Source organism: Triturus cristatus, chromosome 3_1 (assembly GCF_964204655.1).
Source record: "Triturus cristatus chromosome 3_1, aTriCri1.1, whole genome shotgun sequence".
Taxonomy (NCBI): domain Eukaryota; kingdom Metazoa; phylum Chordata; class Amphibia; order Caudata; family Salamandridae; genus Triturus; species Triturus cristatus.
Window position 1 is genome coordinate 22,484,201 of NC_140583.1, and position 17,724 is coordinate 22,501,924.

At 50.5% G+C, this 17,724-nt stretch overlaps 1 protein-coding gene across 7 annotated transcripts in view; it reads left to right on the forward strand.

The window, feature by feature from the left end:
* The window catches only part of CKAP5 (cytoskeleton associated protein 5), a 1,152,983-nt gene that overhangs the window by 687,683 nt on the left and 447,576 nt on the right, over positions 1–17,724 (forward strand). For all 7 annotated transcript variants that reach the window (XM_085646654.1, XM_085646649.1, XM_085646653.1 and 4 more), the window contains exon 26: positions 565–700. In XM_085646654.1, the coding sequence (XP_085502780.1) occupies positions 565–700 (136 nt within the window). The remainder of the gene's footprint in view (positions 1–564; positions 701–17,724) is intronic.

Below are 17,724 nucleotides of genomic sequence, written 5' to 3' on the forward strand. Positions count from 1 at the left end.
GGCTCAGGCTTCTTGTACTGGAGCTAAAACTGGGTCCACTAATACAAAGCAAGAATTTGATGTAGAAATACACATCCGAAGATTAACTGAACTCAATAACACACTTTCTGGTAGGTTATCTGATCTACTTGCAGTTTACTCTTTTATCCCCTGTCTTCCCTTTCTGTGGTATCTTCATTTAGGATTTAAAAGGACCCAAGATGGATTTTTCGAACTAATTGTTCAGTTGTCGAGCTCCTCTCTGTGGCTGAGGGTTTTGAAAAAGGAGGAATAGTGAGGTCAGTGTACTAGTAGTTGTTCCTTCACATGGCTCCGTGTCCTGTTAGGATTGGGACTTAGATGCCTTTCCACCCAGCAAGAGATGAGGAACCTTTTCTGGATCCAGTCTACCGCCTAAAAAGCATTCAATAAGTGCATAGGGGAGCAGGTAGATAGTATCCATAATAAAGGGGTTTAACAAGAGTAACTTATTCTACAGTTTGATTCATGCTCCTTTAAATATGCAGCAGTGACACCTTGCCGTGACATTTCACAATAAGACTCACTAAGCAATCTTCTCCTCAGCCTTCTTCCAAGGACCTGGTCGTGGGCATGCTTGAGAAAGCAAAAGCCAACATGCCAGCCAAACCTGAGCCTCCCCCATCCAAGGCATCTTCCAAACCTGCTGCTTCAGCCACAGGCAAAGCTCCTCCATCTGCAGGTAAGAGATTTTGGACAGCACATTTTCATGTTATGAAGAGACGTGTAAACTGAACTCCTAAAACAGCCCTTCAATGGACATTTCTTTTGCTGGCAACTTTTACAATTTTGTAACATTTCTACTGCGTACTTTATGCATTGGGGAAAAGTGATCACAATTATGGCTTTTTCTCTCCTGTGTGGAAATGTAGTCTTGAGACCCAAGCTGACAGTTTGATTATGCCTTGTTTACCTGTTGACTGGATGTGTCATGGCATCTTCTGATGTTGTTGGCCTCACTTTTTCCACTAATGCACAAGGTCTTTCTAAATGGCTATTTTAATGTGTTGATGTCTCTTCATTTGTAAATACATAATCTTTGATTAAAACTTTTACAAAAACAGCTGAGTGACTACCAGTTTATAAATGTCAAACAATGATGAAAAAGTTGAGTAAGTCAAACTGAAGTGTCTTTGAGGAAACTAGACTGATCCTGTAAACCAACCTGCACTGCTGAGGTAGTTGTGAGGAGCTTAATCTTTCCACTGGGAAGGTTTAAAACTATAAAAACCAGGCTCTACCTGTTCTGATGGATACTTCGAACTGCAGATTCTTCACCCAACGCTGCTTCCCAGGCTCCATACTGGATCTGTAATACTTTTTGTAGATCTGCTTCCATGCAAGCAAGCTCTGTGCCGGCTCCACACTTCTCTGAATATGACAGAGCAGGGGGCATACAAACACCACTCATGCTTGCTGAATTCAGTTGCTTTCTGCGCTTTCCGACACAGATCTGGAGCCTTTATCCTTTTTCGTTGCTTCTGTATTTCAGCCACTTCTAAGTTGAAACTGTGCTAGATAGGATGTCTCCACCCAAAAATTAAATGCCAATTTATGCAGAGACTTCTGGATGCAAGTGTTGGTCAGGGAAATGCCCAAATTGTGTTTTATGGCTAGATAAGACTGTAGTTTGCCTGATAAGTGTGCATTCATGCACCCAAAGGCAGTACGAAACTTGGATGCAATACTGTACGTCCCTGAAGGCAGGTAGTAGCGACCTTGGCATTGCTACCACTAAGTCGCAGGCTTGGTCACTATCCCCGACGTGAGGCTTCTGCTATCACTTCTCAACCTTCGATCCTCTTTGTCGCAGACAATTCATGATGTTCTATGCAAACCAGGGGAACCAAATTAGATTAGCCAGCGACCTTTGGCTGTAGCTATTTTATATGAACAGTGGTCCCTAGCAACAGAAATGGAAGTAGGTATTAATATAGAAATACATTGAGATCTATATACATTTGTCCATCCGGATAAGGAATCTTTAATATATTTGTCTTAAGGTAAAACCACCAACATTCAAATGGGGACACATACGTTGAAAAAAATAAAAAAGGAGAAAGAAGGCTCAAGCATGTACATGGGCTTGTATTTAAATATGCCCGTATTCCAAGCAAGGGCTGAAAACACAATAGCACATTACAATGAATAATTATGATTGTGTCAGGGTGTACAGAGTCGACTGTTTCGATCCCATAGATCTCTGTACCGGGATCATCCTCATCAACATCCGGACATAAGAATATATGCCCAAGACTAATGCCTGTTGAACAATCACGCCAGCAGACCTGTGCCCTGGATGGGACTGGGAGCAACTGACATGGCAAGCGCGTGGGCGCATGCGGTAAGAAACCCCATAATAGGTCCAGTGGGTCTTATAATGTATTTTCCAGTATCAGTGGTGTTGAACAAAATTAAATAGTAGCGATCCACTTATGAGCTTCGGTGGGCCCTAGAGTGACAATGTTCGTGATAGGTGCTGTAGGGTCTGCGCCGGGAGCTGAATAAGCCAGCGGTGAGGTGTGCACTGGAACCTACCACCCCTGAGGGCCCAGAACATAAGCCTGTCGGGGAAGAGGGTTTAAGGCCCTCTCCCACAGGATGAGCTGCTGATTATCCTCCTTGGGCAGGCAAGCTTCAAATAGCTGATGCCTTTGGAATACGCATCAGGAGAGGAAGCAGTCGCCCTTTGTCCAGGAACCCCATGGAACTTCAACAGGCAGGAAAATTAGCTCGTCAGGTATTTGTGCTACCTCAAGGCTAGTACCACCCCTTAGGTGGGCTACTGTGAGGTGGACACAATTTTTCAGAACTAGCCATCTTTGTGGTGGCATACTTGGGCATTCTGAGAGAGGGTTATGCCACTTCCAACAGTTTCCCTTCAGTGCAGTTAAGTTTTGTATAACACACACATCTGAAAGAAAGTTGGTTAGATTCCTTACCTTAGAATTACCCCCAGGCATCAGACTGAACCCGTCGGAAGGTGGTGTTGGTCGATTCGGAGTTGTGGTCGCCGGGATGATGTCACGGTAGCTACATAGACGTCGCCCTTGTGCGCTGACGTAATTGCTTTCTTTTTTCGCGCCATCAAGTGCAGATCCGGGGAGCGGTTCCTCCAGTCACTTTTTGACTGACATTTTCTCAACTTTTGTCGACTTCTTTTTCCATTGACTCCTGGTGCTCGAGGGATGCCTGACTTCAAGACTTGAGGTTCCTGTAACTGTCTGGTGTCAGTGACGGATCCGCACTGCGTGTGACTCTACTGCCTGGAGCGGGACCACGACCCCAAGTTGTGCTCCAACTGCCGAACCATGACCCGAAGTCTTTGCGGGAGCGGTCCCGAAAGCTACTCGAGGTCCGGCAGTTGGCTCCGCGCCACTCGATGTCCTGATTGTGTAGGAGGTTGAGGGACCGGTCATGGATCCAACACCATGCTTCATTTTTCTTTGCACTCTGGATCAGGTAAGTCGAAGCACAAGAAGTCGAAGCACAAGAAGTCGAAGCATTGTCGCTCTTCGATTTCTCGTCGTCCGACACGACGAGGGATGTGGGTGGTGCCCTTCCCACGGCTCTGCGTGCGGACAATGTAGGGTCGGCTCAGGCACACCGACCCCCCCCCCCACCCCTTTTTTTTCCTGGGACTGGGAGCGACCCTGGCCCATCTTCGTCAGTCTTACGAAGTGATGCACTCCATCTTTGGGCTGCCCAACTCTGCTGGCATGCCTTCGGACCCCACGGACTTGCCTGGGCGCCCTGGGCCTTCGACGGCTTTGAGTTCTGCGCTGCAGGGTCCCCTTAGATCCAGGCCTGGATCCGAATCTGGGCCAGTCTACCTTGTTCCTCCTCCCCCTTCCCCCACCCCCCACCCTGCCGATGCCACAGACACCACATCCTCAAACCGGCGTCTGTTGTGTCCCCCAGCCCACGGCGACCCTGGCCTCCACCTCGAGGTAGACAGTCGGAACAGCGTCAACCAGATCCGGCGGGTACTTTTGTGCCCCTGCTCTACCCTGGCTCTTTCAGACCAGATTGGCAGCCAGAGAAGGGTGGTGAGGAGGACTGGGAGGGGTCTGGGGACCCTTTAACCGACCAGTTGGTTTATGACCAGACCTGGAGCGAGAAACTGGGGTAAGCCAGTGGTCTTGATACCTCACTAGACCATCGTCATACGCGGTGGTGTTGCGTAGGGCGGCCGAGGCTCTCCACCTCGAGCTACCTACGGTGGCAGTCGGGACTAACCTGACAGGTGCTTCAACCGGCAGTGAGCTCCTCATAGTCCCTGCTTCCGTGTAAGGAAGCCCTCACGGACATCCTTTTGGGCACCTGGTCCAGGCCCAACACAGGGGCTCTTGTGGACAGGATGATTGCCAGACGCCATCGGCTGGCCCCGGGTGACCCAACTTTCCTCTCCGAACACCCCAATCCTGAGAGCTTGGTCGTCTAAGCCTCCACCTCCAAAGGCTCATTCCCCATAGGAGATCCAAAAAGCTGGACCACCTTGGGAAGAAACAGTTTTCTTCCTCCAGCTTTGGACTGCGGTCAGTAAACATCGCATGTCTGTTGGGCTGTTAAAAACACGCTGTGTGGGATACTGTAGCGCAGGTGCTGCCCTGAGGCCCGGGCCATGCTCTCCTGTGCAGTTCCCAAGGGGAGAGACTCAGCTCAGTTTAGCCTCCGCTGAGGGCTGGATACCGTCGACTCAATAGGCAGATGGATTTCCACGTTAGTAGCCCTTTGATTCTACGCCTGGTTGCGGTAGACTGGTTTTTCCAGGGCTGTCCAATCCACTCTTATGGACATGTCCTTTGATGGCCGTTGCCTATTCAGCGACAAGGCAGACAACGCGCTGCAGTGCTTTAAGGGCTCTTGGACTATGACCAGGTCCTTGGGCCTCTTCCCACCCGCCCGGCGCAGTCTGCCTATCGCACCTTTCGTGGCTATGGAAGGGGTGCCCCACCACATCCATTCCAGAGCAACAGGCCGGTTCAAGCTGTTCAGCCTCTGTGCGGTCGGGTACGTGGGAACCAGCACCGTGCTTCAGGGGGCCAGCAGGCAGCAGTCCACCACAGCCCCCTCTGCAGCAACCTCCAAACCCTCCTAATCCGACCTATCAGGTCCAGCAAACGCCAGTGGGTGGCAGGATTTGCCATCACCTCCCCCACTGGTGCATTATCACGTCGAACAGGTTATTTTTGCAAATGGTCCGAAGGGGCTATTCCCTCACATTCGAGACTACCTCTCCACCCTTGCCACCTAAGTACCATTGCATGTTGGGGGATCGTCTGGCCCCTCTCCAACAGGAAGTTTCGGCACTCTTGTCTAAGGGATTCATAGAGTGCATTCCTGCCCCAGAAGGAGGTTGTGGTTGCTATTCCCACTACTTTCTGGTGCCCAAGAAGGACAAAGGCCTGCGTCCTATCTTGGATCTCAAGAACGTCAACCGCTTCCTCCGGAAAGAGAAGTTCAAAATGTGTACGCTAGCTCCGGTCTTGTCTGCCCTGGAGACTGGATGGTAGCGTTGGACTTGCAGGACGCTTACTTTCACATCCCCGTCCTGCCGGCCCACCGGCGTTACCTGCGGATCAAGGTAGGCCAGGAGAACTTTCCGTTCACTTTGCCTCGTTTGGCCTTACCAGCGTCCCTCGGGTGTTCACGAAAGTGATGGCGGTGGTTGCAGCTCATCTGCGCAGATCAGGGGTTCCAGTCTTCCACTATCTCGACCACTGGCTGTTGAAGGCGGGCTCGCCCCAGGCTGTCGTCTCCCACCTCCCAGACTATGGTCGACCGACCTGCATTCGCTGGGGCTCTCCATCAACGTGCCGTAGTCACACTTGACCCCTCTCAGGAGCTCCTTTTCATCGGGGCGGTTCTGGACATGACGCAGTTTCAAGTTTATCTCCACTGGGATGGGGCGGCCATATGGGGAGGTGGAGATCAGAGGCCTCTTGTCTCCGGCGGAGTCCGGGCTCTACATCAACCTTCTGGAGCTTTGGGTGATTCGTCTTGCACTCAGAGCATTCCTTCCTTTTGTCTGAGGAAGAGTGGTGCAGGTGTTCACGGACAAAACCACCACCGTATTGTGGTACTGCAACAGACAAGGCAGGTTGGGGTCGTGGACCCTATGTCAGGAGGCCCTCCACCTCTAGACATGGCTGGAACATCAGGGCATATCCCTGGTGGTTCCACACCTTGCAGGTTCCTGGAACGCCAGGGCGAACCAACTCAGCCGCAGGTGCATGATGGATCACAAATGGCATCTTCACTTGGAGATGGTGCAAGGTCTGTTTCAGCAGTGGGGAGAGCCTTGGTTAGATCTATACGCCACTAAAGAGAATGCACAATGTCAGCAGTTCTTCGCGTTGGAATTTTCAAGGTGGCACTCGCTAGGTGACGCTTTTCGTCGCGCGTGGAGTTGCGGTGTTATATACGCCTATACCACCTCCGCCCAGAGTGCTGAAGAAGATCAAGCGCGAGTGGGCCCAAGTCATTGCTTGTGGCTCCAGATTGGGCATGAGGAGTCTGGTATCCAGAGCTGCTAAACATGGCCATCGATTCTCCGATCAGACTGCCTCTTTGGGAGGATCTTCTGTCGCAGCAGCAGGGGACGGTCCTCCACCCTCTTGCATGGAGAATGAGCGGCAGCAGTTGACGTAGTTTCACCTGCCTCCCGATGTCTGATATCTTGGCAGCCAGGCCAGGCAGAGCAAAGGCTGTGGATCCCCTTTCCGCCCCTTTTTCTGACGTTCTCTTCTTCCTTCTTTCTTTGGCCCAGCAGGGCTTTGCTCTGGGCACTCTAAACGGCTACCTCTTAGCCATTTCAGCCTTCCTAATCAGCCTTCTCTTTTCAAGCCCCCTGTTGTAAATAGATTCCTTAAGGGCATTACTCATCTATTTCCTCATGTTCCCTTCGTAATGCCTCAGTGCACTTGAATTTGGTGCATACCTACCTCATGTGCGCTCCCTTTGAGCCACTATATAACTATACTCACACTTCTCACTTTGAAAACTGCCATTCTGGTGGCCATCACTTCTGCAGGTAGGGTGAGTGAGCTACAGCTCTTTCTACCAAGCCTCCCTTTCTGTCTTTCCATCCGGACAAGGTAGTCCTTGGAACTAGACCTTCCTTTCATCCCAAGGTGGTTACTTCTTTCCACTTTGGCCAAACCATCACTTTGCCCACCTTATTTCTGCCTCCGCATCCTTCAAAAGAGGAAGAGGCTCCACCCTATGGATCCAAAATGTGCGCTTTCTTCTACTTGGATACCACTAAACAATTTTGGGTGGACGACCAGCTCTTTGTTGGTTACGTGGGCGCTAGGAAAGGTTGGGCCGTGCACAAACTGACCATCTCCAGGTGGGTCGTTCTGTACATCAAAGCTTGCTATTCTTTGGCAAAGGAGCCTCCAGTGGGTCTGCTCTCCCATTCCACCAGGGCGACTGCAGCTTCCACTGCTTTGGCAGGGGAGTCTACTGCCTGGACAGCCAAGTCCAAATAGACTGCGTTTTCCGTCATGCTGTTCTCCAGGACTTCCTGGTGTGATCTTAGTTCGTAGACCCACCTCCTGGGTTGGTATTGCTGGGGTTTCTATTCTAAGGTAAGGAATCTATAACTATCTTTCAGATGAACATGATACTTACCTTTCGGTAACGATATATCTGTTAGAAACGTAGGTTACAGATTCCTTGCCGCCCCACCCATCCTCCCCGTTCTGCGAAGTGACTTCTAGGGTTAAGGACTTCCTTTCAGGGCGCTAGTTTTGTGCACCTGTGGTCAGGCCCTGTGCGCCTGGCGTGGAAAGTAGTGTACAGAACTGATGTCCACGCGAGTGGGCGGCGTCTATGTAGCTACCGCGACGTATTCCCGGCGACCACGAACGCGGAGTCGACTGACACCACCTTCTGACGCGCAGGGGTACTGCTGATTAAAATCTTTCCAGATCCAGTCTGATGCCTGGGGGTAATTCTAAGGTAAGGAATCTATAATCTGTTTCTTACAGATATATCGTTAACTTATTCTTATGTTCCTATAATCCAGTAAGTCTGCAACAAACATATATATAATCAATAATATAATGCCTTGTCTCCTTATTAAAAATTATACTCTTTTATTGTTACCACAATACACACAATTTTTAATAATGCAGATAAAAAAAACTACAACATACCACAGCTTTCAAAGCCCATATTGTATACAATGTGTATATCACAATGGCATTGAGCATCACATTAATAGACATCCTCACCCTAATTGTTCCAATCATCCAGTTTTTCTGAGCGTTCAGGATACCAGAAACAGAATAGATGTAACAATCCTTATTACAAGAAATGATGGCATTTAGTCCTGAAGTTGATATCGCGCCTTCTTCATGATAAACCTATATATCAAGACTTTTTACACTAAAATCATATTTTCATACTTCAAGTATGATAAATCCTTCCCTGCAAATATCAAGTAGTCTGATAGTTGCTGGCAACTATTTGTGTATCTTGGTATTCTGACACAAATCTGATCAGTTGCTTTTTTCAATCCAAATCATTGGTTTAGCTTAGTTTCTTTTAGATAATTTATGGAATTCAATTGTTTATATTAACTCTGTGTATATATTCGGAGCAGGACCTCTAAGTAGGTAAAGAGTTCTTACTAGCTTTGATTTCTTCTGTGACAATCCTACCTGGACTGAGTACGCTAACTTCCAGACTTGACACAGCCATTTACACTTATACATCCGATCAGAACTGACTGGCACCCATGTCGGAGGTCGTTGGACTTGGGAAGCGGACCGAAGGACTCCTCTGCTGCACAGCAGAGAGACTGCTCCAACTCATGCTGCTCCTGGTGGCTAGCAAGGGAGAAGGGTCTGTGCCTGCTGTGTCCTGCGGGTGGAGATATCGAATCCTTATCCCAGGCGAAGCCAGAAACTGCTAGGGTCAGTTGGTTGATCTCCTGTTAACAGCACAGGGCCACCATAGCTATTGCTGGCGGAGTACAGTTTGTAACCCATATTCCCGAATCGCCACCGCACATCCCACTGGATCAAGACTAAACATGCTTGACATGGGAGAGTGGTCCGAGTGTAGCTAGGTTACCCCGAAGGCAAATTACCACTAAAGGAAGAAAAAAGTTGTAACCGGTGTACTGGGTGACTGATAGGCTAGTGTTGAATGGAATTCTGCCATGCTCAAGGCTTCGAGGGACATTGAATCCCATCCCCCCAGCCATGATTGGCTAAAACGCAGCACAAAAGATACACCACGATTGGCACAGGGTAGCTGGGTTCAGGGTGCAATTTCGACTTCGGGCACATAATACTTTTCAATGAGGATTCTTTTTACAGCAAAGAGGCTGCAGGCGTGGCACCGAAGGTTGCAAGAGGAAAACCACCAACAGCAGAGGTAAGTTGAGATGTAAGGGCACCATTGGTTCAGCTCACCAGGGCCTTTGGTGCAGGGGTGTCTTTCAACTTCTGAGACTTCTTACCGGAGCCAGTCACATTCGGGGAGAGCCTCTGGATTCACTCTGTAGGCACTATTTTGGAGATAAGGAGAGGCCAATCAACGTTGGACATGAGGTCAGGATCGCTGGGGAGACTTCACTTCACAGGTGAGCCACTCACTCTGGCCAGGGGCGTCTGGTGCAGAGTGGGCAGGAGACGCAGATCCAGAGCCCTTGAGTAGGCTTCTCCACGACAGGTCCGCTGCCCACAGGAGATTGGAGTATTTTTCAAAGTCAGCAGTCCTCCCATGGGTTTCACAAGTTGCTGGCTGCAAGACAAGGTCGCAGGTTCGAATAAGCCGGTAGGGCTGGTGCCAAGGCAGTAGTCTTCTTCTGCAGGGTGTCTTTGCTTCTTATGTCGTCGCAGGTCTGGGGGAGCCACCTAAATACTAAATTTAAGAGGCTTACCTGGGGTGACTACACTCTCTACTATGCAACTCTCCTGCGTAAGGATGGGTTATAGACCTAGCCTTGATTGGAGGGTTTCCTCATCTGCAAGAAGGCTGGGACTGAAAGTTTTGGTTCACCTAGCCTCCCAAACATAGGGGTGGGGCTGGCAGAGATGGGCACACCGCATGTTCGTTTGAAATTTTCCTGCCTAAAGTGAGGGTGTAATCCAGGGGCTGCCATCTCCTGCAGGCCTTTGTAGCTCCCCTCTTCGAGCCTGGGACAAGAGGATTGAAACCTCTGCCCAGGATGTGCATTGTTTCTGGTCCCAGAGAGCAGGGGCTCTCTACCCTGGGACCCAGAAATGTGGGGGGGTGGTGGCTGGCTGCCTACAGCTGGTCAGAGACCACACCAAGGTTGGTAGAGATTCAGGGGACACCACTGATGTGCCCTCTGGGTACATGGTACAATCCCACACTCATTTGTGTGGATTTATTGAAAGTAGTAGTTCGGTACCAAATACTCATATTTAGTAAATCCGTCATGGTGCTGTGGAACTCAAGCGGTCTAGTTACATGGGAATGGGCATATCTGCTTATGCAGATATGACCTCACCTGTACTATAGTGCACTTTGCCTTAGGGCTTTGAGGCCTGCTAGAGGGGTGACTTACCTATGGCTTGCAGTGCTAGTTGGCATGGTGCCATGTCTCCTTTTCTACCTTCCAGTGGCATGCAAGCTGTCAAGGCAGTGGCATGGTCCCAGGGGACCCTCTTCAACCCCCAGGACCTAAGCTCTCGGAGTAGCATTTACTAGGGACTTGCAGAGGGCAGAAGTGCAAATTCGAAATTTAGTTTTAGGAAAAGATCACTGGCACAGGGACATGGTTGGCGGGGACTCTGTTCACGATTTGAAACTACATCAAAATCAGGCAAAAGGTGGGGGGCTAACCATGCAAAAGGCACTTTCTCACATGACACCCACCCCCAAACGATAGAGGATGAAACTAACCTTCCCTGAAGTCTTCAGCTTCTCAGTGAAAAAAACCTGGAAAGGCCATTTGCATTGACATGGGCAGTTTCAAATCTGTGTTCCACTGTCAAGTCCATTCCAACACTGTTCTCTAGGGGGTAGTTACTGCTTCTAAAAGCAACAGGTTGGTCTTGTTCCTCATTTGTTTGTGCTAGGACGACACCTATCCCATGCTCAGAGGTGTCTGTCTGCACAATAAATTGCTTGGTACAGTCCGGATGCTTTAGGACTGGGGCAGTGCATATTGCATCCTTCAGAGTGTTAAAAGCCTTTTGACAGCCCACTGTCCGGTTTACTTTCTTTGGCATCCTTTTGGAACCGAGTTATGTGAGTGGATTCTCTATGGACCCATAGTCCTTCACAAACCTAAAGTTCTCAGTCAAGCCAAGGAATGCCCTGACTTTAGTCTGGGTTGTTTGAGCTACCCTGTCCAGAATTGTTTGGATCTTGGGTTGGGATGGCCGTCGCCTATCGGATGACCCAAACACACCACCTTTCCCTGCCCTACCTGCACTTGCTTGCATTGATAGTGAGGCCTGCCCTTCTCGTAGCTTCTGGGACCTTGCCGTGGTGGATCAGGTGAACCTGCCAGGTGAGCCTGTTGACAAAGATATCAAGATAAGCTGCATGTAGGAAACGAGCTCTGTATATATCACCAGGTGGTAATACCCTGCACAGAGTCCAGGGGTTCCATAAAAGTGTACAGGGCTCAATGCAAACCCCAACTTGCTCTATTAGTGGTAGTGTGGGCGAGCAGCCTTAGGCCTAACACAGAGGAGTGCAAGACCTTTATTACACACACATGATCAATAAAAGAAACCATTCACGAAGGAGATCCAGACCACTTTTTATAAAATGCTACTTGGCTTGTACTTTATTTCAAAACCTAGGTCTTTGTAATAAGGGAAGTATGTTGTTAATTAAGTTTCACTTTCAAAAATCAACTCTTGGAAACTTTTTCTCATGTCCAATGTTCTCCTGTGGGAAAGCAATATTTTGGTTAACCAGATGAGTATCTAACTTACAATTTTGCAGCGTGAATCTTTCTGGATTCACTATGCTGTGCATTATTCCGCGATCCTGTGGTTGGGTCCGGATTCGTAGTCTTTTCTTTGTTGTTTTTTTTTTTTTTTTGTAGCCCAGGTGGGCGGCGACGAACCACCATTTGGTGCACCTCCCGTGACGTCGTCGTGCTTCCTGCGGAAGTCCCACCTTTGGGGCGCCGAAAGCATCTCCGAGATGGAGAAGAAGAAGAGGCGGCTCGAGGCCGAAATGGAGAACATCCTTCAAAGGAAGAAGGAGTTCGACGCCAAGATGAAGGAATTCAAGATTCCAACGGTTTCATCGGCGGACGTCGTCGAGGTCGAGGACTAATTCGACACCGAAGGCCTAACAAGGGATCTCGAAGAGGAAGACGAGACCTATTATGACGGAGAAGCCGAGGAAGAAGACCAACAGTCGTTCTACGACTCGGCGCTATCTACCATCCACGACATCGAATGACAGGATCTCGACACCGAAGACCCGGAGGAGCCCGTGGACACGTACCCTTCGAGGCTTTCGCCACCCGACGACATCGGGGTGTACAATATGGTGGTCAGGTGCGCAGCGACAGCCTTCGGCGTCAAGCTCGACGAGGAGAAGCCGAAAGCCGATTTTCTCCTCGAGACCCTGCTCCCCATCCAGACAAGGAGCCAGTTCCTCCCCATGTTACAAAGTGTGATGAATCAGGGGAGAGAAGCCTTCAAGGAACCAGCGACCTGCCGGTCGATCACGCCCAGGACAGAGAAGAAATACAAGCACTCTTCCCTGGACCCCCCTTACATCAAGGGTAGCGTGACCGCCGACTCCATCATAGCTTCCACGGCCAGGAGAAGGGCCAACGTACCAGCAACTTCGGGCCCACCACCTGATAAGGAGAGCAGGAGGATAGACCTCACAGGAAGAAAGGTCGAGAGGAACGCCGCAATGCACTGGCGCATGGCGAATTCCAATGCACTCCTCAATAGACACCAGTACCAGCACTGGGATGAGATAGGGGAGCTAGTAAAGCACCTCCCCGAAGAATACCGCCAGAGAGCCTCACACCTGATAGACGAAGGCAAGAACATCGCCAACTCCTGTATAAAGACGGCGTTGGACGGGGCAGAGACTTCAGTAAGACTCATGGCCATAGGGGTCACCGAGAGAAGGCATGCATGGCTACGAATCTCGGAATTCAAACCGGAGGTGCAGAACAACATCCTTGGCACCCCCTTCAACGGAGAGACACTGTTCGGAGCAACAGTGGACGAGAAGCTCACCCAGCTGAAAAAAGAAAACGAAACGGCGAGGTCCATGGGGGTCCTACAGCTGAGGGGAATGAGGCGAGGCAATCCCTCGAGGAGACCCTACGGTAGGGGAGGAAGCCAGCAGGGGCCGTCGCACCAGACGTTCCAGCAGGGTCAGCAGGGTGAAAGTCACGGACAAGGTCAACAGAAGCAAAACTGGCAGTACCAACCTCGGGGCCAGTCCTTTCGCGGGAGAGGGAACGGACGTGGCCAAAGGAGGAGCGGGGGCGAGCAGCCCTCCTCAAAGTGACTCAGCACGCAAGAGGACGCCTACCCTCGTCATGCCCCCAAGGGTGAGGCGCAAAAAAGTAACATCAGGGGGAAGAGAATATTCAAAAGCCTACGAGCATACAACACCAGTAGGCGGAAGACTGAGGTTCTACCTTCAGGAGTGGCGGCGTATAACCACAGACAAGTGGATACGGAACATCATGCAGGACGGATACTGCGTAGTTTTGGAGAAAAGACCTCCAAACAGGAAACCAAAGGGAAGGCAGAGATCGGCCCAAGAACTGGCACTACTCAGAGGAAACACGGAAACTGCTAGAAAAGAGAGCCATAGAGGCGGTGCCGTTCAGAGAACGCAACAAAGGGGTCTACTCAAACTACTTCGTGGTCCCGAAAGTAGACGGAAACCTCAGACCCATCCTGGACCTGCGTTACCTAAACAAGTTCGTCAGAACGCAGAAGTTCAAAATGACTTCGCTGCAGGAGGTACTGCCCCAAATAAGAGACGGGGACTTCATGGTCACCGTGGACCTCAAGGATGCCGACCTGCACATCCCAATAAACAGAAGACACAAGGGCCTTCTGAGATTCAACATCGAGCAGGAACACTACCAGTTCACAACCCTGGCCTTCGGATTAAAATCGGCACCAAGGGTCTTTACAAAATGCCTGTCGGCGGTCGCGGCCCACCTGCATAGACAGGGAATCCATGTCTACCCCTACTTAGACGACTGGCTGGTCAAGGCAAACTCACGCGAGAAGTGCGAGAGGCACGCAAAACGCGTAACAAACACCCTCACGAATCTGGGGTTCTCGATCCACTGGGGGAAGTCATCGCTGGAACCGGAACAGGTGAAGATTTTCCTGGGGGCGAAAATCAACTCCCTCAACAGTACAGTAGTGCCCAGCGACAGGAGAACAGATGCACTACTGAAGGAGACGCGGCTCTACCAGAAGGGGCGAGCTCTGGCAGTGAGCAAGATGATGGGGATGATGGCGTCGTGTATCCAGCTGGTGCCGAATGTACGCCTGCACATGAGACCATTCCAGGAATGGCTACAACAGCAATGGTCACAAGCAAACGGAAGTTGGGAGGATCTAGTGGTTGTTCCGCACGCAGTGCAGGAGGAGATAACTTGGTCGAACAGAGACATGACAGCAGGAAGAAGCCTGGCACCACCAATCCCAACAATGACCATTACCACGGACGCATCGCAAAAGGGATGGGGAGCGCACATGGACAACCTCAGAGTGAGGGGTCTGTGGGCTCCAGCAGATGCGGTTCGCCATATCAACTACCTCGAGTTGAAAACAATCCTGCTAGCCCTGAAGGCATTCCAGAGGCACCTGTACAACCAGAGGGTGTTGGTCCAAACAGACAACACCACGGCAATGTTCTACATCAACAAACAAGGGGGGGACACAGTCGTTCCCTCTCTCCTCTCTAGCTCAGGAGATTTGGAGATGGGCCATACCTCTCAGGATAGATCTACTGGCAATTCACCTACCGGGGAAGGACAATGTGGAGGCAGACTGGCTAAGCAGGCAGACCTCGGCATCGCACGAGTGGGAGCTCAATGGCCAGGAAACGGAGAAACTCTTCCGGAGATGGGGAACTCCCACAATAGACCTATTTGCAACACGCCACAATGCAAAATGCCAAAGCTTCGCGTCCAGGCAACCAGATCAGCAATCCCAGGGAAATGCCCTATGGATAAGCTGGTCGAGGACATTTGCCTACGCCTTTCCACCGATACCCCTGTTGCACAGAGTGCTCGACAAGTGCAGAACCAGCAACATGACTCTGATCCTAGTGTCTCCGCAGTGGGCGAGGCAGACCTAGTTCTCACAAATTCAAGAAATGGCACAAGGCAATCCACACAGGTTCGAAAGGAGGAAGGACCTGCTCTCAATGCAAAACGGAGAGGTCCTGCACCCAGAGCCAGAGACCCTCAACCTGGCGGCATGGCTCCTGAAGACCTAGAGTTCGCACACCTAAGATTGCCTCCGAGCACTATGCGAGTGCTACGGGAGGCAAGGAAACCAACTACACGGAAATGCTACAGCGCAAAATGGAAGAGATTCACTGTGTGGTGCAGGAAAAAGGGCCTGCAAAACAGAATGACAAGAGACTCAACAGTACTGAGGTACCTCACACCTTCTAAAGAGTAACCTCTGCTCGAGCTCCCTAAGGGTACACCTAGCGGCAATCGTGGCCTACACCAGAGGTGAAAAGGGTGGAAGTTTCTTCACCTCGCAGGTGGTGAAGAGATAAATGGAAGGAGCCAAAAGGATGCCCCCCCCCGAAAAGGTTGCCGCCGCCGGCATGGAATCTGAACGTGGTTCTGACGGAGCTCATGAAGGCACCGTTTGAACCCATTCACAAGGCCACACTGCAGATGTTGACGATGAAAACGGCCTTTCTGGTGGCCATAACCTCACTACGCAGGGTGTGCGAGCTTCAAGCTCTAACACTACAGGAACCATACATTCAGATTCACAAGGACAGAATAGTCCTGAGAACAGACCCACACTTCATGCCCAAGGTGGTGTTGGCGTTCCACATGAATCAGAGTATTCAGATACCAAGTTTCTTCCAAAACCCGACTTCTAACGCAGAAAAGGCCCTGCACACCCTCGACGCAAGAAGAGCGGTGATGCACTACATTGAGAGAACCAAGGAACTCAGGAAGTCGAAGCAGCTGTTTGTGTCCTTTGCTACTAGCTTCATGGGTAGGCCAGTAACTAAGGGCACCATCGCTAGGTGGATTGCCCTCACTATTCAATTCTGCCACAAACAGGCTGGACAGGAGCTAGCGGAGGGGCTTTAGGCTCACTCCACAAGGAAGAAAGGGGCCACCATGGCCTTCCTGGCGAACACGCCCATCCAGGACATATGCCTCGCGGCAACTTGGGCATCTGTGCACACGTTCACGAAACACTACTGCGTGGACATTCAGATGAACAAGGAAGCACAGGTTGGACAGAAGGTGCTTCAGCACATTTTCAACGACCAACGCTCATCTACCACCCAGCCGCCACAAAATTAGGAAAACCGCTACAAAGTCTATGCACAGCATAGTGAATCCAGAAAGATTCACGCTGCAAAACAATAGTTTCTCACCTGTCGGTGTAGTTTTGCAGCTTGAAGATCTTTCTGGATTCACTAGCGAACCCACCCACCTCCGCCAGGAAGATGAGGCTGGAGGAAGAGGGGGTAAAATGGAAAAGTTCAAAAGAAATGAAAACGTACAGAAAAATGGACAAGAAGGATTAATCAATCGCCTAGGGTTTAAAAAAAGGAAAAAAGAACCCGAAGATGGCGCCCCAAAGGTGGGACTTCCGCAGGAAGCACGACGACGTCACGGGAGGTGCACCAAATGGTGGTTCGTCGCCGCCCACCTGGGCTACAAAAAAAAAAACAAAGAAAAGACTACGAATCTGGACCCAACCACAAGATCGCGGAATAATGCACAGCATAGTGAATCCAGAAAGATCTTCAAGCTGCAAAACTACACCGACAGGTAAACTATTCGTTTGTCTTCAGAGCGAAAAGTAGGCAAGGGCCAGGTAGGTATCAACACTGCACCATCTGCGACACGGGGCAGCCGTGTGCAGTGGTCAAAATCGGAGTTCGCCCTGATGGTTTCCAGTGGAGAAAAGGGTGCCTGGTACCACACTGCTGGCATGCAAGTTCTTCAGCTGCAGGGGCCAAGCTTTGGGGGTTAGCACAAGCAGTGGGCTATAAAGCAGAACCAAACATACACCACCCGTGGCACAGGGGTGTTCGGGTACAAGGTGCCAATTCGACATCGGGCGTCCAATGCTTTTCAATGAAGATTTTTCTGGCGACCAAGAGGCTGCAGGCGTGGCACCAGAGATTGCAGGAGGACGACCAACAACAGTAGACATAAGTTGGGATGTAGGAGGTGGTAGGGGCACAAGTTGTTCAGCTCACCGAGACCCAGGGGCTTCGGGTGTAGGTGTGCCTTGGGACGTCGGTAATCTTCTTACTGGTGCCGGTTGTGGTCAGGGGGAAGCCTCTGAATTTAAACTGCAGGTTCCGCCGTGGAGAGCAGGAAAGGTCAGCGAATGCTGGACACTAGGTCAGCATCGCCAGAGACACTTAACTGCACAGTTGAGACACTCACTCTGGCCATGGGCTGGCATCGTGGATCTGCCTGGATCCGGAGTCTTTGCAGTCTGTTTCTTCGGGACCAGTCTGCTGTCCTCACGA